At 42.6% G+C, this 21,897-nt stretch overlaps 1 protein-coding gene across 11 annotated transcripts in view; it reads right to left on the bottom strand.

Annotated features, from left to right (window-relative positions):
* The window catches only part of LOC101478469 (striated muscle preferentially expressed protein kinase), a 63,187-nt gene that overhangs the window by 6,093 nt on the left and 35,197 nt on the right, over positions 1–21,897 (bottom strand). For 9 of the 11 annotated variants that reach the window (XM_076880394.1, XM_012924690.5, XM_012924689.5 and 6 more), the window contains 26 exons: positions 19,633–19,784; positions 16,657–16,745; positions 16,317–16,492; positions 16,029–16,206; positions 15,850–15,923; positions 14,550–14,708; positions 14,265–14,454; positions 13,836–14,065; positions 13,634–13,753; positions 13,425–13,529; positions 12,068–12,274; positions 11,820–11,943; positions 11,107–11,279; positions 10,507–10,619; positions 10,238–10,406; positions 9,785–9,884; positions 7,866–8,066; positions 7,436–7,493; positions 7,273–7,350; positions 7,009–7,181; positions 6,825–6,851; positions 6,575–6,727; positions 6,419–6,461; positions 6,246–6,311; positions 2,225–4,856; positions 1,988–2,155 (listed from right to left, as the gene is read on the bottom strand). In XM_076880394.1, coding sequence (XP_076736509.1) covers positions 1,988–2,155; positions 2,225–4,856; positions 6,246–6,311; positions 6,419–6,461; positions 6,575–6,727; positions 6,825–6,851; positions 7,009–7,181; positions 7,273–7,350; positions 7,436–7,493; positions 7,866–8,066; positions 9,785–9,884; positions 10,238–10,406; positions 10,507–10,619; positions 11,107–11,279; positions 11,820–11,943; positions 12,068–12,274; positions 13,425–13,529; positions 13,634–13,753; positions 13,836–14,065; positions 14,265–14,454; positions 14,550–14,708; positions 15,850–15,923; positions 16,029–16,206; positions 16,317–16,492; positions 16,657–16,745; positions 19,633–19,784 — 5,958 coding nt within the window. Of the gene's footprint in view, positions 1–1,987; positions 2,156–2,224; positions 4,857–6,245; positions 6,312–6,418; positions 6,462–6,574; positions 6,728–6,824; positions 6,852–7,008; positions 7,182–7,272; positions 7,351–7,435; positions 7,494–7,865; positions 8,067–9,784; positions 9,885–10,237; positions 10,407–10,506; positions 10,620–11,106; positions 11,280–11,819; positions 11,944–12,067; positions 12,275–13,424; positions 13,530–13,633; positions 13,754–13,835; positions 14,066–14,264; positions 14,455–14,549; positions 14,709–15,849; positions 15,924–16,028; positions 16,207–16,316; positions 16,493–16,656; positions 16,746–19,632; positions 19,785–20,396; positions 20,505–20,708; positions 21,814–21,897 lie in introns of those variants that run through there. The other 2 variants (XM_024798782.2, XM_014411550.3) reach the window with 2 other exon arrangements.

Raw genomic sequence — 21,897 nt, 5'->3', positions numbered from 1 at the left:
AAGGATTCACAAATACCTACACATAAGAAATTGCAGGGAAATCTATTTGTGTTTAAAAGAAGAAAAAAAAAATAGTGACCAATATACTGAATTTTTAAATCACCAAATATCGGTATCAGTCTTACAAATCGTATATCAGCAGGCATGCACCAACAGACTAATGAACTGAGATGAACTGAACTAACTAAAGGAATGAGCCTTTCAAGCACTCAAAGTGGGCAATGTTGAAACTACATGGGAGGCATAAGCAAGAATAATATTCTGGGGCCTTTACAGTAAATATTCTTACTTACTTACCAAATATCAGTTTTAAGCTACCATATTTCTATAGATATATCATTTTAGTATCCTAAACTGTTATCGTTTTGTTGCCTAACTATAGTAGCTTGCAAATAAATAGCTACCATTAGCTTTTAATAGCTAAATATACATAGAATGCTAAAATCCTAACGTGATATTGAAAAATCGATGGTTTTAGCTAAAGGCATATTGCATATTGCATGACTTCCAGTGGACTTGGATTTTGGAGTATGTCACATTGTCTCTACAGAAGCCTTTTTGGTGGCCAAACTATAGGACTATCATCACTTGCTATATGTGGGAAAAAATATTTTTAACTACCATAGCTACTACTGATCATTTTAATTCCATAAAGCAAGACACATGATTTCACAGGTCTGATCCGAGTAGGCTCTTTTAGTTGTTTGTGATTTTATAAGTTTGTGAGTCTTATTTGTCTGAATAAATATATGTGAGCAACTTTCAGTTGTGTTCAAACCTTGGTAAAAGGCGCTACCTGGTGCTAACTACTAATCCTTGGTGTTATTGCTGTTCGATTATTAATCATCGCTCACGGGTGGATGTTTTTTTTCATTGCACTTTACTGCCTTTTGTGTTAGATATTCAATGCTAAAATGTTTTCATGTTTGATTATTGTTACTTTCTTTTTCTATAAACTGTAGATTTCCTCTGCCATGTTTAATCTTCATCACGGTTGTTGTTTAGTTTATATTAGATTTATGTAACAGATCTGATCACTGACTTATATGAAAATATAAAACAATTCAATTTAATGTTTGAGTTGCAATGAAATGAAACTAAACATGACAGGATAATTTGGTGCTCTATTTTCACAAAACATTTCCTTTTACGATGGCCCACTAGCAAGACAATGGAAGGGAGATAAGCTGTCTCAAGTAATACTACACGGCCAAATCTGTAGGAAAACATTCAAAAGCAACTGACTGCACCTGACATCTAAGAAATATACTTTCCACCAAAGCCCCCAAAGTCTCATTTTTTCTGTTGCATTTGTAAGCAGACTGCTGCTCTTAATATAGCCTCTTTGTGGAAAGGCATGATTGAAGTTTAGAGTATGCCCTGCCCCAGTTGGTTTTGATCATCATGTACAAAACTGCAGGGAATACGGTATCATTTACTTTTAATAGGTGATAATTATGAGAAAATCCCAAAAATCCATTAAGTTAATCTACTGTAAAATGAATCCATTGGCAATAATGTTCATTTTAGTGTTATTATTCATACCATTCTCAGTGCAATTAAAATTCAATAATGTAAAATGCATCACATTATGAAAATTACTGTATGTCTGGCAGGAAAATGAGCAGCTCTTCCTCTGTGAAGAGTGCTAAGTTCATGTTCTGTTGCTGCTGCAATGTATGGGGCTGGAAATGGTGTACTGGAAAACTGCAGTTCCTCAAATGACCACTTGAGACACTGCTCCAAAAACAAGATCCCCACACACTACCATCTGAAAATGTTCACCTTTACAACTTCTGCAACTTCTAATCAATATATTTAACAGACAGGTACAAAAAACATTTTTAGTCTTTATTGCTAACGTCCCCACTGATAACAATTGCAGGAGAGGGTGGAGAAATATATGTATTTTTTCCATTCTATAAAACAAAAATGTAACTAAAACGTAAATAGTTATGGAATGTTATGGAACAGACAAGTGACTTACAAGCTATGGAAAGAGTACAGGAGGTAGTAATAGTAGCTATGGGGTTGGATGCTACACATTCGTAAACCCCGGCGTCCTTATAGGTGGACTTTCTGATCATTACAAGCTGTCTTCCATCTGGGTGGGAGATTAGGTTGACTCTGTCATCCACCTCCAGTGGTTTCCGATCTAGAATACACAAAAGCATTAACGAATTATCTGCACTATTTACATTATTTTGATATTTGATAAAGCTACCTTTCATCCATGTAATTTGTGGTTGTGGGCTACCAGCTGGAAGGCAGCTAAGAGTGACAGGTTCCCCCTCCAGCAGGACGTGGTCTTTCAATTTGATGTGAAACACTGGAGCAAAATCTGAAGCAGAGCGGACAAACTGTTGGCTTTTTGCCTCTTCTTTGGGGACGCTTGAGGGCAAATCAGATTGGGAAGGCGTTTTGTCTTTCTTGCCCCTTGTCAAACCCCACCTGTCCCACCGTGACCTTCTCTCACTCTCAGAATGGATGCTAGAAGTGGATTCAACTGATTCCTTAGACCCTGAGGCGCCAGTTTGTTTTGCTAGCTGATTCTCAGGGATTCCCATTCCTTTGAGTCCACGGCCCTCAGACTGAGAGTGACGGTGGCGGGTAAACAGGGGTGTGCGCTTTCCCTCTGAATCTCCTTTTCTCTCTTCAGACTGACTGCGTATTTTTGCAGATATTCCTGCCACTTTGTTCTCAAACCTCTGTTTCATTGCCAGGACAGGAGAGTCTGTGACCTTGTGTAAATCCCCTTGAGCCAGCTCTTTCTCTGTGTCTTTATTGTTCCTCTCCTCTGACTGAGTCCTTAGTTTGGCAGAGATTCCTGCCACTTTGGACTCAAACTTACGCCTCATGGCAGATACAGACGACTCCTCAGCTTTTCCTTGCTCCCTGTCATCCACATTCTTCTGTGTCCCTCCACCATTCAGTTCCTTTGTATCCAAAGACTTACTGCGACCAACAGCCCAAGACACTCTCTTGCTTTTAGCCGTTTCCTGCACATTGGATTGCTTATCTTCTTGTGATTTCTGAACCTTCTTCTCAGTGGATGGTGACCTCTTGGCCCGCAAGGAAAACCTTCCAATTAAACCAAGGCCTGTTTCTTGGTCATCTCTTCTTAAATCTTGAACAGATTTCGATTTCTCCTTAAGTCCTGACGATACCATTTCTAGAGGCGCCCCTCTTGGTGCAGGCCTATAAATCTCTTCAGCCCCCTCATTTGCTTTTCTACTTAATACAGGCGATTTCTCCTCTGATTTGTTTCTGGTGAGTTTTTTGAGGCCACGGGTCAAAGACGATTCTCGCTTTTTAAACCTCGCTTCAAAGAGCTCCTCTGAGTCAATGTCTTTGATGTCTGTTCTGAGAATAAGCTGGCGAGGGATGGAAGGAAGGTCTGGGTTTGATGAAGAAGAGACAGAACCTGGAGATCGCTCAGGTGTTGCTACTTTGGCAAATACTGCTGGATGTTCCGGGGATGAAGATGCATCTGCAGACTTTGTTTTGGCTATAGTAGAAGGATCCTTGGATTGGGGTTTGTCAGATGTTTGAGACTGCCCTGCAAATGATGCTTCTTCACTACTCTGTGACATTTCCTTGTCTTTCACTTTCTGCTTGCTGATATGTAATGCCTGGTTTTCTTTCCTCTCTTCTTCATCCTCCTCCTCCTCTATTATTATTATAGGAGTAATAACAGAAGGATACGCATAATCACATTCTTCTTTGTCTGCCCCTTCTATTTGGGACTTGGTCCTTTTTTCTTTCATCCCTTCTTCCTCACCAAGTTCGCTCATATGTTTTTCCTGTTGGTCTGGTCTTCCCTGTGCTGTGGTTGAGGCAGACTCCGCTTTTGTGTCTTCTGTTAGTGCAGACATCGAGGTTGCCTCCTGGAGCTTCTTCCCTACTATGCTAGAACTACCCACAGATGGTATCTCTAAGGGGGCTCCAAACCTTCTGTGCAGGGGCATGGGCTCAGAATCCCCCTGAGTGAAAGAGGTACTTTTGCGAAAAACTTTAGTCTTTGGCGTGTCTTCTCCTGGACTCTCAGAGGAAGCTGCTCTGACGAGTGTTGACGGCCCAGTTCTTGATCTCCTCAAATTCCGATCAAGGGATCCTGTTTGCCTCTCATCTTCAATGCCGAGTGTTTCAAAAAGGGGCCCTCGAAGGCCACTCATATTTTTGTCCACGTTTCCTCCCCTGAGCAGCCGTTGTCTCATCAGTTCCAGTTTTAGGGCGTAATCCTCCTGGCTTAACTTTGTAGCCCCAGGGCTTGGACTGCGATTGGGTAGTTCCATGGAAACAGCCTTTTTCAAACTCTTGTTTCTTTCTTCTGATTCCTTTTCTGTACTTTCTTCTTCTGGGTCAATGTGGAGAAGCAGCGCTGAATCGGCAGAACTCCCCCTCCTCATTGTAGACCGCCTGGCTTTTGTCTGGGATTCATCTGACTCCACACTTGATCCTTTTTTCAAGGGAGCTCGTTTTATATTTTCTGTTTGCGCCTCATTTGGGGTTATGTCTTCATCTTTTATGCATTTAGTAGCCCCTCCTCTATTATTTGCACCTATGCTTTCCTTTTTCCTTGTCCCATCTGCAATGAAACCGTGCCGTCCCGTGACATCTTCATCCCCTGGGATCTCATTGAGGGAGACCCTGGAACCCGAGAAAACCATGGACAGTGGCATAGGAATAAAGGGAAGCTCATCCACATCTGCATCTGAATCAGACGAAGAGGAGGGTGGCGGGGAGCCTTCTTTTAAATGCCGGGCCACAGCAATGAAGACATGGCTGCTTGAGTCATCTAGGAGCTCAGGGATGGACCGCATCACCATTTTGGATTTATAGCTGATGAGGGAACGCTGAAATAGTTAGCAGAGGATTTTGTAGGATTAGTCTCTAATCTAAGTACGCCCCTGTTTCCAAAACTCTGTATAAAGTGTGAATAAAAGCAGAGTGCAAATCATTTTAACCATTTATTTAACTGTAAACCAAAGAGCGACCGAAGAATCTAAAAGCCTCAGGTTGCATGTTAAATGTCAAAGTTCATGAGAGTACAATTAGAAAAAAATGAACAAGTATCGCCTTTTTGGAAGGGCTTCTAGGAGAAAACCTCTTATCTCTCAAAAGAACATGACAGCATGGTTTAGGTTTGTAAAGCTGCATCTGAACTAGGGCTGCCACGATTAGTCGACTAGTCACGATTACGTCGACTATCAAAATCGTCGACGACTGATTTAATAGTCGACGCGTCATTTGAAGCTTTGTAAGATCCCAAAAGCAGGAATAAGTAGCAGGATTTAAGAGTGTAATAACGGACTGAAACAGAAGATGGCAGCACTGCATGTACAAGGATGCCAGCTGCCGTTAAACCCCGAAGAAGAAGAAACTGTGTCCCAGAATTCATAGCGCGGCCCAGCGCAGTTGTCAACAATGGCGGCAGCTAGTTAGTTTTAATATTACTCTTATTATTCTTTCTGGGTCACAAAATAAACGTTTAACATATTTTCAGGCGAGAATGTAGCTGTGTAAACCTCAAATATCTGCTCAGTTTATCAAGACACCACATATTTTCAAAAGCGCTCCGACGTTTTCGGAGGCGTCTGTTACCCACTAGCTCGATAGCTAGCCGGGGGCCATGAGAGCACCGGACTCCCGGCAGATCGTTTTCAAACCCACCGCCCTACTCAGGTTAAACATATACAAGTCACTTAGATAACTTAAAAATGTTATTGTTTGGCTTTTTTCAGTATTTTATTTGTTCCTGAGTAAATCGGCTGAGTTTATTAAACTCCACCGAAACAATCTGCACATTTAATTAGAATTCAATTAACTATCATCTTGTCTTTATTTTTAGTTAGCACAGACCTTAAACACTTAAAGCTGTAAGCTAATGATAGTTATATAAGAGCAGATGCTGCTGGTGCAATAAGCTGTACTTTTACGTTCAATGGATGATGATCTGATTAGTCGACTAATCGCAAAAATAATCGGTGACTAGTCGACTATCAAAATAATCGTTTGTGGCAGCCCTAATCTGAACAAACCCCAAGACTTCTGGAACAATGTCATTTGGACAGACAAGACCAAAGTGGAGATGTTCGTCCATAAAGCACAGCATCATGTTTGGAGAAACATGATAAATCTATTCAAAAACAAGCCTCAATCCCTCAGCAGGAATCAGCCTGTGGTGTCTTTATGCATTTCACCCTGATTTCCAAATGCTAAATGAACGTTTTGTCGTCTGTTACCTGCCATCGCCTTCGAGCCAAAACTTGTTTTAGCATAGCTGTGCTGATGCTTTTGTTTGTTGGTGACTGCAAGACAAAACAATAGGTGGGAGCACTATTAACAGAGACATAACTACATCTCATGAATCAGTGACACAGTCGGCAGGATGGTAGATGTTCCAGTGATAGCTCACCTTGAACCAAGGATGACGAAGGCACTCGATGGCACTTGCCCTCCTAGGTTTGGGACACAGTTACAGTTCAGACATGTTTAATCTGTGAACTGTAGCACAGTTGCATCATATACAGTATTTTTATGGTACAAAACTAAGAGGCATCAAAATGCTTACAGTCTGTCCACCACCAAAAGCTTGATGACAAATCCTTTTGCTTCTTTGCAGAGGTCAGAAAACATGCTCTCCTCAAACGCCACATTGTAGTTCCTGATGTTTAAAGCAGTGGCTTTGTCATTCTCGCCCGCAAAAGGTGACACGCCGGTCAGGCTAAAGCAAAAAAAGAACAGGTGTTTTATTTAGCAAGATGTCAGATTGACTGATTGGGTTTAAATACACACATGCTGTGAAGAAGAAAAAAACGTACCAGAGGTAAGTGATGACACCAACAGGCCTGTGGGAGAGCAGGACACATACGTGACTTGGAATTTGAAGAGCAACATAAAAGCACAGATAAACACAGAAATTTGATGGACTTGCAGATAACTGTGAGTGTATATAGTGCCTGCTGTGCCTAGTCACTTCTCCATGCCAGAGAACAGGTGGCTGACCATATGTCTGTTGCTGTGGAAACTGGAGTTTGGTTAACAATCTCTGGAGCGACATATTCTGGTGTGCCGTATTTGCAGTAGTGCTCCTCTGAAGTCTCCAATTTAATGGCATTCCCGAAGTCGCAAATGCGGATCTGATCACTCCCTGGACTTGCCATCAAAATATTTTCTGGCTAGAGGGGATGTGTACAAAAACAACAACATTAGGACTCATAAAAGGTAAATCAAATCTGATACAGTGCTTGTGGTGGGACAGATGGATACCTTTATGTCGAGGTGAGCTATATTTTTTTGGTGGAGATAGCGAAGACCCTCCAAAACCTGCTGAACACTGCTGCGGATCTGTAGCATGAAACACAACAGGAGTGAATCCTGAAAGGCACGTTACATAATGAAAGCGCAGTGCAGGCAGCAGAAAGACACAAACCTGCAGTTCCATGACTGTTGTTTTCTTGGCCATTCTTTCCAGCAACTCCTCGTGACATCTTTGTACAAGAGTTAAGAAAAAAGAAAAACAAAGCTGCTGCTGCTGCAGCTACTTGATTGCATAGTCTGACTGGTAGGTGCATGAGAAATGAATTATAAATGAGCAAAACTCCCCCACACTCTATCTCTTGCTAATTCCTCTCAGCAGCGATGAGTCAGAGAGAAAAAGCTCGGCTGCTTCATTCATGCCTCCGGGGGGTACGGGGGGACGTTAGGATTAATGCTGTGCATCTTGTACTTGAGATGCATTTAAGTGCACTTTTGTTTGACAATGTAGAAGATAAAATGTGAATCGGAGATGCAGGAGGAAAAAACATTTTTCTGTAAAACGTAGATTACAGATTTCACTGTATGTTCTAGTGAAAGGATACAAATCTGTGATAAGCACCACCACGTTCTTCTTCTCAAAGGCATCATGGAAGTAGAGAATCCTCTCGTTATCCAGCTCAGACAGAAGCTCCATCTCTCTGAGAGCCAAGGCTTTCCTATTTCCGCGAGCAGAAATGAATTTGGCAGCAAACTCGGTCTTTCCGTTCTTGCGAGTTACTCTCTTCACATAGGAGTAGGCCCCCCTGCACCCACAAACACAAAGTGATGACATTAATGGTTTCGTACATGTCAGCCGTGTTGGTTTTTTTATCCATTTGTTTTCAAGACTGATTTCTCTTTGATAGAAGTAAATTATAAATATTATTATTATTATGACAGTAATTTGCTTAGGCTGCTGCCCCCGCGACCCGGCCCCGGACAAAGCGGATGAAGATGGATAATTAAGGGCCAGATTTACTAAGCAGGGCAAAATTGCACTGAGCACAATCCTTTCGTCAATTTGTACACTTAAATATTCTCCTCCCTGTACTATGTGCTAGTGAAATATGGGTCAGTTGCAAAACTTCCCAGTTGCCACTTCTACCATGCGATCCTGTCATTGCGCTCTCTTTGTAAATACCAATTGTACATTTCTTACACAAACCCAGTTTGTTCTGGCGCAATGCGTTAGTAAAGTTGGGCTGAGTATGGTGGAAATTCGTTTTAGACCATTATCAGTTTACACATGTAACCACACTTATTACCGATACGTGTGGGTCATGGAGCAACATCTATAGATAGATGCGAGTATGCCTGCCAGTATTGCTTCAGTTCATTGAGGTGTTGTTTTAAGCCTGAGGGCTGGACTTCTTCCTTCTGTTTGGCAGACTTGCTGTTGTAGATTTGCTGCTGAGCTTGAGGTTTGGACTGATGTCCTCACATCTCTAGACTCTAGGCATAAAGAGGAGTTCATGGTCGGCTCAATGGCTGCAAGGTGCCCAAGTCCTGTGGCAGCAAAACAAGCCCAAATCATCACCCCTCCACCAATGTGCTGACAGTTGGTATGAGGTGCTATGCTGCATTTGGTTTTCTCCAAAATTCAGTGCATTGTGACCAAATATTTCCACTTCAGTCCCATCTGTCCAAAGCACATTGTTCCAGAAATCTGGTGGTTTGTTCAGATGCAACTTTGCAAACCTAAGCTGTGCTACCACGTTGTTTTCAGAGAGAACCTTTTCACCCATGCAGGCCATTCCAACAACCCATGTTTTGGTCAGTCTTTTTGTAATTGTACTATATAACTGATTTTCACAGGACTCTCTGTCTATACACACACACACACACACACACACACACACACACACACACACACACACACACATATATATATATATATATATATATATATATATATATATATATATCTTGATAATAGGTCCCTTTAATCCCTTTAATGACTAATTTCCTTTCCCTCCACTTTATTAATAAATTCTTCTTTGTGAGAACAATGGAAAGACAAATGGAGGGGCAATAGTCATTGTATAATTAACTTTCATTCTCCTTAGGCACTCTTCTGTGATATTTGGGAGAAGGACTCATAATCTGAACTCCATTACTGGGGTACTCATGCTGTTCACTGGGTGGAAAGCAGATTTCTTCATCTGCCTGTTTTGCCATCCCAGTGGCTGTGCAATTCACAGTAAATGCCTGTCTCTAGACCAAAACAAATCATCTGTCGTCGGCTAATGCGTTCACTCCACTCTCGTGGCTGGTGACTCATCTGTCGTTTCTGTCTGCTGTTGTTAAGCAGGTGCAACTAACCCCACCGCCACCCTCCCACCACACACACACACAACCCCTCTGCACCAGCTCCTACCCCTACCTCCCGCCCTCCAGGCCGACCCTGAGCACTCAAGTAACTATTAACGTCAGTGTCCTCGTCCTCGTCGGGATGTGAGGCAGGAAGAGTGCGCACACTCACCTCCCTATCGCTTTGTGGATGTCATAGTAATCTGTCAAACGCCTCATCTTCCTCAGAATGGTTCCCTCATCCTCCATTGGCTCTTCTGCTTCTTTTCGCTCTGGAGAAAAGCATCAACATAGGCATCTTTATTGGCTTTGTGTGTATGGATGTGTGTGTGAGTGTGTGTGTGGGGGGTGCACACACTCATATGTGGGTGTATTTATGTGCTAGCTCAGAGACAGATGGCTTCACATTGTAATTTCAAAACACCTTGTGGTCCCGCCCATATGGTGCGGATTCAGAGGAGCAATTTTCAACAACAGCTAGCCTTTATTAGCGATTCTAAGCAGTAAATATCATCAGCAAATGGGGTAAAAATCTGTTAGCACAATACTTTTGAATATGAAACTTTTCAACTTTACACATTCCTAATCTTTTCAACTACTGTAAGAATATCGCTGGACTGCAGACCTGTATGAACTGTGAGCTCGGCCTTGCAGGAGTTGGACCCGGCCAGGTTCTTGGCAGTGCAGGTGTACACGCCGGAGTGATGGGGCTGAGCGTTGAGGACGACAAGTGAATACTCTGGGTCGTCGTAAACAAATGTGAAGTGGCTGCTCTCCGAGAGGAGCGCATCATCCTGCAGCAGATCAATCAGCTATTAGCATTCACCTAAAAAAATATCATCTGAGTATTCAGTTGAGTTGAGTTGAGTTATAGTCGAATGTTGGATGTACTACCTTAAACCACAGAATATCCGGATCTGGCTTTCCTTCGACCACAACAGCCAGATGACATGTTTCCCCGACTTGCACATCTACGTCCTCCATTATGGTCTCAAATTTGGGAGGCACTGCAGGAAAATTAGGAGGAAAAAAGAAGCTCATCTCTAAGGTGGAGAAGCACTATGGACCGCACATACAGAGTACATTTTATGGTGTTGTGGCCATTTTTGTTGAATTCTAATGAATCATAATTTGTATCCATTATTGTTTTTTCTTTAAAACAGTAAAAATATGCTTAAGCTAGTTTTGCTATTTAAATCTGTAATTAATTTTACTTTTGGAAAAGTCGGAAGTGCTTTCTGAAACAAACCACCTGTTGCCCCCCATGGCCTTTTTTTGGAGTATGGTTTTTTTGGGGAACTTAAAAGGCCTTGACAGACAGGTCTCGCTGTTGTTCAATCTTCCTTTGGGCACTAAATGAATATAAAAGCTGATGTTTTTATGCAACAGATCAAATAATAAAGACACACTTTGTCTTGTTGACATAAGTAGAAAGTTGTTTGGATTCTCACTAAAATGCTAAATTTGTCACGTGGTGCGCCTGTCTGGACTGACCTGCCATGGCCAGCTGAAGTGTGCACAGGTCGCTGCCAAACTGGTTTCTGGCCGTGACCACCAGCTGACCGATGTCCGTGCTCCTGACCCTCTGCAGCTTCAGGGTGTGTTGATCATCGTCCGGCATGCTCATCTCGCACATCCCCGGCTTACTGACCAGCACCACGCCCCTCCTGAGGTAAGCGGGTTTCAGAAAAGTTGGGAGAAGGCCACATTTACCAGTTTGCTGCACTGAGTCTTCTTTAACCCAGTAAGAGGAGACCAACTGTTGTAGTTTTGAAAGCCATTTTTTTTGTTTTGATTGTTGCACAGCGTTGTGGGCTTTGCATTATTTAATTTTCTGTGCTCCAAATGTTGGCAGTGGGTGATGAGTCTGGACTGCAGGCAGGCCAGTTTAGCACCCAGACTCTTGTAAAACATGCAGAATGTGTGTCGACATAGTCTTTCTTAACTAAGAAAGGCTTACTCTGACAAGCTGTATGTCTCGATCAGCATTAAGTACACTAATATCCCCCTAAAGCCATCATGAAAGCTTTTGAACTGTATATTTAAGTTTTTAGTCTTTAGTATAAGGGCTGCCAAATAAACCCCAAGAAGCTTGGGGTTAATATGATCCAGTTTATGAAACAGACCCTGATGAATGCTATGAAGAAATCGGATGAAAACTTTTTAATGACATCACAAGGACATCACTGGAAGGTTAATAAACTAACTTTTTCCAGGTGACAGCTGCATGCACATGGTTCAGCGTGATGGTGATGTTGGCAGGCTGGTTCTCAACCACGTACACAACTTCTGGCTTGTCTAAAATTATCGGCGCTTTCCTCAAGTACGGTCCTAGAGAAGTCAAAGGTATGTTACAAGAAAACAAAGCAAAACTGGTCCTAAAAGTAGAAATGATGTCCTTTAAGGTCGATTATCAGATTAGTGGTAGCATAAGCCTCTTAAACACACTTGATACCTCTGTCCAGCAGCTGGACTAGATCAGTGGCAGGCGATGGCTTGCTAAGCGTTTTCCCAGTGGATGCTAGGACTCTGAAAGCATAGCGGACTCCCTTTGACAGCGAGGTGACGGTGTAGTTTGTCTCCCTCAGGTTTGATGCCACAACAGACCACTGGATGGAGCCCAGAGGCTGCTGCTGGACCACATACACCAAGGAGCCGGCATCTGTAAACACACATGCTCCTTAATTACTTGGTGGCAAAGACATGATTAAGCAGTGCTAAAAATGCCGTATTTTTTCTCCCTTGAATGGAGAGAGTATGTAATCAGTTCAGTTTGTTTGTTTGTTAGCAGTCTATCATCCACAGTTTTCAAGACATCGTTTTTAAATTGTGTGTGATGGGAGATATCAATACCAGCTCAAGCTGATTTCATTTTGGGAAAAATTGGGTCGAGATTGAGGTCAATTCAATTTTAAAATCAGTAAAAACTGATTTATTACCCACAGTTTTTTATGCATCATCTTCAAACTTCACAACAGTATACTAGGCCTGAGGTCACACTGGGACCAAGGCTGGCTACATATTTGACCTAGACCTTGATTGTTAGCGCCCAAGGTCAAAACTGAGCTTTTCAGGAAACCATATCAAGTAATAATAATGGATTGGATTTATAGAGCGCTTTTCAAGGCACCCAAAGCGCTTTACAATGCCACTATTCATTCACTCTCACATTCACACACTGGTGAAGGCAAGCTACAGTTGTAGCCACAGCTGCCCTGGGGCAGTCTGACAGAAGCAAGGCTGCCATATCGCGCCATCGGCCCCTCTGGTCAACACCAGTAGGGTAAAGTGTCTTGCCTAAAGACACAACGACCAGGACAGAGAGCCCGGGGATCGAACTGGCGACCTTCCGGTTACAGATGCTCTTCCCAACCCCCTGAGCCACGGTCACCCCTTAGTATTATTTCACGTGAAAACGCATGGAGAGAGCTGTACAACACACTTTTCATTTTTTCCAATTTGACACACTACAGCGTCACAGTGATGCCATAAAATCGTGCAAAATGACACACTGCATGACTATATTTTAAAATCTTTTAAAGCTTCTAGAAGCCAAGGCTTTGAACCAGTTCTGCTCCAATCATATGGATTTCGAAATGTACCTTAAGGTCATAGGTCAAAGGTTAGAGTCACACGAATTAGGACAAAATTTTAGCTTCAATTGGATCATCTCCAAACCTTTACGCTTTATATAAGTCAGTGGGAGACCTAAGCACTTTCTTTGTTCGAGCTCTTTATTAAACATGATTTTTCCAACACATTATATCCATCCACCTGTGTTGCACCAGCCTGCAGGTGTGTTATGAACCTACCAAGTGAAGGGTCGAGTCTCTTTGGTGTCTTCCAGCTGAGGGTTATAGTTTTTCCTGTAATGGCCTCAATCACCGGAGGCCCATCAGGAGGATCAGGAACAATATCTGTTTCCAAAAACATACATATATATTTATATATTTCACAAAAATATTAGGGAAATTGTGTATCCCGTAATGTATACCATTAAACATTGTGTATCTATGATTACCTGTAACATACAGATGAGCATAGCAGGCTGCTTTGCCCACTTTGTTGGAGATGACAGCCTTGTAAACACCTCCGTGAGCATGACAAGCGCCCCGAATGATCAGACTGTGGACATCCCTGTCTGGAGAACAGACACACAGGTTTCTTATTCGCCATCTTTCCCCCACTTTGAACGACTTATTTTTGTGTGTTTATCTGCTTACACTGAGTCATTTTGCGCTCCTCGCTGTTCTCAATGCGCCTGCTGTTGTGATACCAGGCAATAGTTGGGTATGGCAGGCCCGCCACCTTGCATTTCAGCACCGCCTCCTTCCCTTCAATGACTTCCACATCAGCCAGAGGCTGCACAAAGTCCGGCATGGTCCTCTTCTCCACCTCGTTGTCGAACACTTCAGGTTCCTCTGGGATGGACGGCATCTTCTCCAACTTGGACCTGGAGGAAGAAAAGAACAGGTCGACTTGATTTTATCACACGCATTCGCTCCATCTGAGCTATTTTTCTTTGCCCTAGAAAGCAAAAGTGGAACATTTGATTTTTTAAAAATAGTTTGTTTTCTTCTCAAAGCCTTCAAAGAATTAACAATTACACAATTAGGGATGAGATGCAAATAGAAACAAACGGCTTCTCTTACATGTGAGAGGAGACGGCAGCTCGGGGTTCTTGCACGTACAGCTCAGCAGTGCATTCAGACTTTCCGTGAATGTTTTGAGCAACTGCTGTGTAAAATCCTTCTGTGTCACTGCCAACGTGGGTGATGACAAGCGAGTGACGACCCCCCTCTTGAAGGATGCGAATGTTATCACTCTCCTCCACTCGTGACTCTGAAAGAACATTATAAAAGACAAATTAAAAAGCCATTTCTTTGGACAAGCCTAAAAAATGTAGGAACACCGCACCGCCGCTTTGAGATTCTTACCAAAATGCATCCATGTGACTCTCGGAGCAGGCGATCCGCTCACCTTACAGTCAAACCGTGCCGTGCGTCCTTCGATGACCTCCAGGATGTCCAACTTTCGTGTGAACAGAGGCTCCTTGGATGGCGTGACGATCAGTTTTGCACTCGAGGTCAGCTCCTCTGTAGATGCACATGCGCCCTGTTAGTAAGTGTATCACTGAAATATGTTCAATCACATCTAAAGAAGTTGGAGAACAACCAACCAAAACCTCTCTGGTGGAGACAAAAACACGAAATGGAAAACCCAGCATAAATATAAGGTGTGATCATAAAAAAAAAACCTTATGTGATTTAAATTTGCCATGTTTCCACCTTCAGGTTAGACTCCTTGGGAAGAAAAGGAGCCAACCAGTTAGATCAGGTCACAGATTATGGGCCACACACATCTTTCCTTTCTGTCACTGTAAATATATTTAATCTCTGAAATATCTTAGTACAAGAAGTATAAGTGCAATGTCAACAGTATGTCTCAGTCTTTACCCCTCAACCGCAAAAGGCTGATGGCTTACATATTATCATCACCCCGTTGGCCAGTCGGAGAAGCAGACGGGCTGCATGGACACCTAAGTTTGTAAATGAGATAACTCAGGAAGGAAGTCACCTAGAATTTTCAAATTCCTACCAGCGGTTCAGAGTTTTCTGAGCTTTGAACTTGAGAGTTTTCTGAAAATCTTGTGAATGCAGTAACTCGAGAATATTCAGGATCTTGGATTTTCAAATTGAAACCATAGGCACTCCTATTTAAAATCCCTGTGCATAAATTGTTGAAAAATTCTGTAGTGGGTGATGATCTATGATGTGATGATTTATCTTTTACTTTATTCCTGCATTATGTGGGCTTGGGGAGGTCTTTATCAGGAGAAAAAAAGTAAAATTTATGAAAATACAGTTAAAATTCCAAAATGTAAGCTAAGATGTAAGATGTCCCATGAGTCTTTGTAGGCCCAGTTGCAGTCCTGGGGCTTTATGTTTGACACCCCTGAATTATATCGTTTTAGGGAAGAGGAAGAAGGCACAAGCCACATTTGCGAAACGAGGCCAGTGTGACAGAAAAACTCTGTACTGTGCCTGTCTAAAACTATCTGGGGGAAACAATCATTGAGGTTAAAATCCCAGATTTGTACAGATGATTTAAAAAGAGCAGCAGCACCAGAAGATGGCTTTGAAGGGGAAATTTGCACAGGTTTTTAGTTAGACTGAAAATTTATGATCACACCTCATCTTCTGTTCAGCAACAGGGACAGCACTGCTTATGATTCACCTTTGGCAGTGCTCAGCTTGCAAGTATATGTCCCACTGTCGTCTTCATGTACTGAATTTAGCATGAGACGGCACCTATAGCATAAAGAAAAATAAATGAATGAATTTTGTTTTTATGACACCAAAAATCTGTCAGATAATAAAATGTGCTGCAGTGACAGCAACATGAGGTGGACCTACCTCTTTCCGTCAAAGTGCATCTTACAGTTGAGCAGTGCAGGCTGGATCAGCTTCCCCCTGGACAACCAGTCCACGTCCACATCTGGAGGTCCCGTGATGTGACACTCAAACACGGCTGATTCTCCAGCCCTCACTGCTGCGTCTTTTACCTCCCTGGTGATCGTCAACGCCGTTTGTGCTGCAGCGGTTGATTAAAAGAAAAAGAAAACAGCACAAATAGAGCATATATAAGGAAGAACGACAAGATATGGTATGACTAAACATTCAGTTCAGTTTCTCATCACCTACCTCTGACCTCCAGTCTGCACTCTGCCTGTTTGCTTCCATACTCATTGATGATCCTGCAAGCATACAGCCCTGCATCTGACCTCTGAGCCGAGCCGATCCTCATTTCACTGGTGCCATCTTCCATCTCTCGCACAGTGAAGTGCCCTGCTGTCTTCACCGAGACTCTGTCCTTCAGCCTGGGTCAGTATAAAGCGGCTGTCAGAATCATTTATGCTCAGGCGCGTAATGGAGGGGTGTTTGTGTGAGACAGTTAGTGACCTTGATTGTGATAAAAGCTTCAGGTTTCTCCTGAGATGTCTAGCTGCAATAAAACCTTGAGGGGGAAAAAAAGATGTCTTACCAGTAAACCATGGGTTTGGGCTGGCCTCTGGCTTTCACTGACATGACAACATCTTGACCCTCGGTTACCGCCTGGTCACATGGTGCCACCTATTAAAGAATGTAAACATGATTACCTATAAAAGCTTTTAAGGTTAATCTCTAAGCTTTGCTCCAGTTTTATCAGATTGGAAGTAAAATCACATTACGACCGTGCCCAGAATGACTGCAGCTATCAAGTAATGCTGCGATGAAGCAAGTGGAGTCATGGTATGAAATGCAAAGGATATGTCCATGGAGATTGCCATTTTGCTACTAGGAAAATGAATATTGCAGCACAGTGTGATCTTAAGATCGGAGAACAATCAAAAGAAGATTCATATTTCCATGTGCAGTAACTCATATTTTTGTCCGATTGTTTTGGGACCTGCCTGTGGCCCCAATACCTGCGTACCTGGAAAACAAGACAGAGTGTGCAGCAACACCTGACACGGAAGAGAGTTGCCATTACAAGGAGTGCAGAATTATTAGACAAATGAGTATTTTGTCCAAATCATCCTCTTCATGCATGTTGTCTTACTCCAAGCTGTATAGGCTCAAAAGCCTACTACCAATTAAGCATATTAGGTGATGTGCATCTCTGTAATGAGAAGGAGTGTGGTCTAATGACATCAACACCCTATATCAGGTGTGCATAATTATTAGGCAACGTCCTTTCCTTTGGCAAAATGGGTCAAAGAAGGACTTGACAGGCTCAGAAAAGTCAAAAATAGTGAGATATCTTGTAGAGGGATGCAGCAGTCTCAAAATTGCAAAATTGCAAAAACCAAGGCGCCAAATAACTGCCCATGAACTGAGAAAAGTCAAGCGTGCAGCTGCCAAGATGCCACTTGCCACCAGTTTGGCCATATTTCAGAGCTGCAACATCACTGGAGTGCCCAAAAGCACAAGGTGTGCAATACTCAGAGACATGGCCAAGGTAAGAAAGGCTGAAAGACGACCACCACTGAACAAGACACACAAGCTGAAACGTCAAGACTGGGCCAAGAAATACCATACCACCTTTATTTATAAAGCACTTTAACATAAAGCCAGAGTTCACAAAGTGCTGTACATGCTAATAGCATAAGTAAAGAAAATTAAAATGAGATAAGATAAAATAAATAACTAAAAAACTAAAATAAATTGAAACATGTTAAAACAAATTGAGTCAACCCCTCTAATCAATGCCAAAGGCAAATATCTCAAGACTGGTTTTTCTAAGGTTTTATGGACTGATGAAATGAGAGTGAGTCTTGATGGGCCAGATGGATGGGCCCGTGGCTGGATTGGTAAAGGGCAGAGAGCTCCAGTCCGACTCAGACGCCAGCAAGGTGGAGGTGGAGTACTTGTTTGGGCTGGTATCATCAAAGATGAGCTTGTGGGGCCTTTTCGGGTTGAGGATGGAGTCAAGCTCAACTCCCAGTCCTACTGCCAGTTTCTGGAAGACACCTTCTTCAAGCAGTGGTACAGGAAGAAGTCTGCATCCTTCAAGAAAAACATGATTTTCATGCAGGACAATGCTCCATCACACGCGTCCAAGTACTCCACAGCGTGGCTGGCAAGAAAGGGTATAAAAGAAGAAAAACTAATGACATGGCCTCCTTGTTCACCTGATCTGAACCCCATTGAGAATCTGTGGTCCATCATCAAATGTGAGATTTACAAGGAGGGAAAACAGTACACCTCTCTGAACAGTGTCTGGGAGGCTGTGGTTGCTGCTGCACGCAATGTTGATGGTGAACGGATCAAAACACTGACAGAATCCATGGATGGCAGGCTTTTGAGTGTCCTTGCAAAGAAAGGTGGCTATATTGGTCGCTGATTTGTTTTTGTTTTGTTTTTGAATGTCAGAAATGTATATTTGTGAATGTGGAGATGTTATATTGGTTTCACTGGTAAAAATAAATAATTGAAATGGGTATATATTTGTTTTTTGTTAAGTTGCCTAATAATTATGCACAGTAATAGTCACCTGCACACACAGATATCCCCCTAAAATAGCTAAAACTAAAAACAAACTAAAAACTACTTCCAAAAACATTCAGCTTTGATATTAATGAGTTTTTTGGGTTCATTGAGAACATGGTTGTTGTTCAATAATAAAATTATTCCTCAAAAATACAACTTGCCTAATAATTCTGCACTCCCTGTAATGACAACAGACAATTGTTTCTTCTTTTTCTTTCTGTTTTTTTTTTTTAGTTAAATGCAGTAAAATCCAATGGATGACTCTGGATTTGGGGGTTGCCAGAGGAACAGTACTTGTCTGATGGCACTGTGCCAAGTGAAAAGTTTGTTGGAGGCGGGATTAGGGTTCGGGATTGTTTTTCAGGAGTTGGGCCAGCAGGGTTAGTTCCTGTGAAAGGAACTCTTAATGGTTCAACATAACAAGACATTAGTGACAATTTTATCCTCCTAACTTTGTGGGAACAGTTTGCAGCTGGATCCTTCCTTCCTGCACAAAGCAAGGTCCATAAAGACACCAATAAGCGAGTTTGGTGTAGAAGAACTTGACTGGCCTTCACAGAGTCCTGACATCAACCTGATAGAACACCTTTGAGATTAATTAAAGTGGAGACTGCGAGCCAGGCCTTCTGGTCCAACATCAGTGTCTGACCTCACAAATGTGCTTCTGGGAGAATTCCCATAAACACTCCTAAAGGTTGTGGAAAACCTTCCCAGAAGAATTGAAGCTGTTAGAGCTGCAAAGAGTTGATCAAATTATCAAAATAAACCCTAAGGATTAAGAACAGGATGTCATTCAAATTCATATGCAAGCGAATACTTTTGGCAATACATCACAACAATGTGATTGGTCACTTGCAGTGTTGAACCTGGACCAACATTAATTATGATGATTCGGGAAAGACAACGAAATGGGGATATCAGAGACATCGACTATGACGCTGCGCTTGTTATTTAAAGAAAAAATCATAAGGAGCTTTTATACTTTTACCTGAAATGAGGGAGGCTCTTTTAAATGGTGAGGAAGTGAGCCTCCGACCTCCATCACCTCCTCCTGAGGACTCAGGTACTCCTCATCTGACTGGATTGGACTGCTGATTTCCAGAGATACAGCAGATTTCCCACATTGCGTGTGGGTCGGCTCTGGAAGAACAAGATATCGGACACAAATATAATAGAATTACAAGCATACTACCGCCGTGTCTAATTCATTTTTATTTGAGTTCACAAAAAAGTCGATTCTGATTTACACACGTCTTAATTTAAGTAATTGAGTGCAAAGCCTTTTGAAATATGGTTAACATGGCACTGGCGTAGCTCATTTTGTTTACGGTCTTTTTTTTGCTTTGCTGGTGTTGATCTTTGCCAAAATGAGCACTTGGCAACACAAAGCAGTGGGTTAGACACAAGTGGGCCACGTGCACCTCCACACACTGAGCACAGGGACCATCTGAAGTGACCATAAGCGAACAGATAACGAATTAATCCCTTAATCCCTGACCCAATCATTCACTCATTCCCACGAGTTCTAGATCAGACACTGTGTCTGGACCCTTGGCAGTCTGGACTACAGTCAGACTCAACTCACAGCTGCGGGAAGAAATATAAAGAGCTGCCTCTCTCTTTCTGTCTCTCCTTCTTCTTTTGTTGCCTTCGTTTTCGTGTCAGCGTTTCACAATCTTTGCAAAGCCTAAGACCTCACATATCTGGCACAACTAGATAACGTTGCGAGTGAAAATGAATAAAATCAATTACCCAAGTAGAATAAAGGCATGTCCCCCCTTTCAGATGGCAGAACAGTGGACTGATAGGTATTTTGCATGACATTCAACTGTGCAAAATAAAGGGAAAGTGGGTCATCATCTGCAAGTGAAAGGCAGGCTTGGTCGCATATACAGATGGAAAGAAATGCACCGAAAGCCATATATGGAAAAGCTGACTAATAGTAATGAAACACGATAAAAAAACACTGTTTATGCCAAATTATTAAGCGATGTAGGTGGATATTCTGTTGCGCTTATAGCATTAAAAAAAGGAGGGGGGCATAAAAACAACAAAATAACCTACCTAGAGTCACATCTCTGAGCGGCGTCTGTGCACCAGGGGATAACTCCCCAGAGTATTTATGTAAACCTGCCAACTCTTACACAACTCCCGAACAGTGTGAGCCGACCAACTTTCCTCCACCCTGTCCTTCTGCTTCCCATCACTGTTACGCCTTTATTCTCTTACACTCCTGACATCCCGGGCTGATGAAAAAGCTGAATATTTTAAAAGTTTATTAAAGCTTAGGTTTAAAGACTCCACTGAGTCACAAAGCTGTGGTTCTTCAACTTCTTTGATTTTTTTTTAATGCAAAAATGACAATAGGCCTGTGTTATGTTCTCGCATATTTCTTTGAAGCCAGTAAATCAATCTCGCCCACTATTTTGGCTTGTCGTGGCAACAATCTACACACTTCTCGGCTAAAATGACTCACATAATCTCCCGCCACTTTCTGGCAGCTCCATCCCCAAGCCCTGTAGCGTGAAATCTGAAGTGATGAAAAACTCCACGATTACAGCTGTAATCTCGAGCGGGGACATAAAGCAGACGGCAATTACCCGAGAGAACAAGAGGCCTTCTAAAAATACTCCTGCAAAGTTAGACTCCGCTGGCCTAATATGGCAACAGAGGCCCGCGTGCTGCTGTCGGAAAAGCACCAGGGTGAGCGCTCGCATTTGTTGACAAAACTGTGAAGAGGGGAAAGTTGCATTTGCATGAGGCCGAACCAGCACTGCTGGGAGCTTCTCTCATGCACAGCGTAGTATAAACACCCATCCACTGCAGGCGCTTATTAAACACCCGTCCACTGCAGGCGCTTATATTTTTCTTTTTTTGCCTGATTTTGAATGCCACGGCTGCCTTTGAGGCTCAGGAGACCTTTGTGTGACGGGGGCAGGTCTGCGTTTTGAATTCATGCCGAGGGGGAGCTCGGTGCCTTCAAGAATTAATGGGTTGCCATGGCAACTATCGCTGCGAGGAGCCCCGGTCGGGATGCTGAGCTCCAGCGGGCCTTTGTAGTCATTAAGACAGAATGTCAGGCGGAGGAGGGCTGGCAGCGGATTAAAGTGTGAGTCAACATGTTTGAGAACAGCATCGTTTTTATGTTCCCCCCGGTGTCGCTCTCCTCATTTAAAATTTGTGCTGGTAAAATGTGTCACCATGTCTAACTGCAAAACAAGAGAGAGAAAACACAAACACTGAAAAACTGATA

The sequence above is a fragment of the Maylandia zebra genome, linkage group LG23, assembly GCF_041146795.1.
Source record: "Maylandia zebra isolate NMK-2024a linkage group LG23, Mzebra_GT3a, whole genome shotgun sequence".
NCBI classification, from domain to species: Eukaryota; Metazoa; Chordata; class Actinopteri; order Cichliformes; family Cichlidae; genus Maylandia; species Maylandia zebra.
Note: the sequence above shows the minus strand (reverse complement) of the source record. Positions and strands in the feature narration are given on the sequence as shown.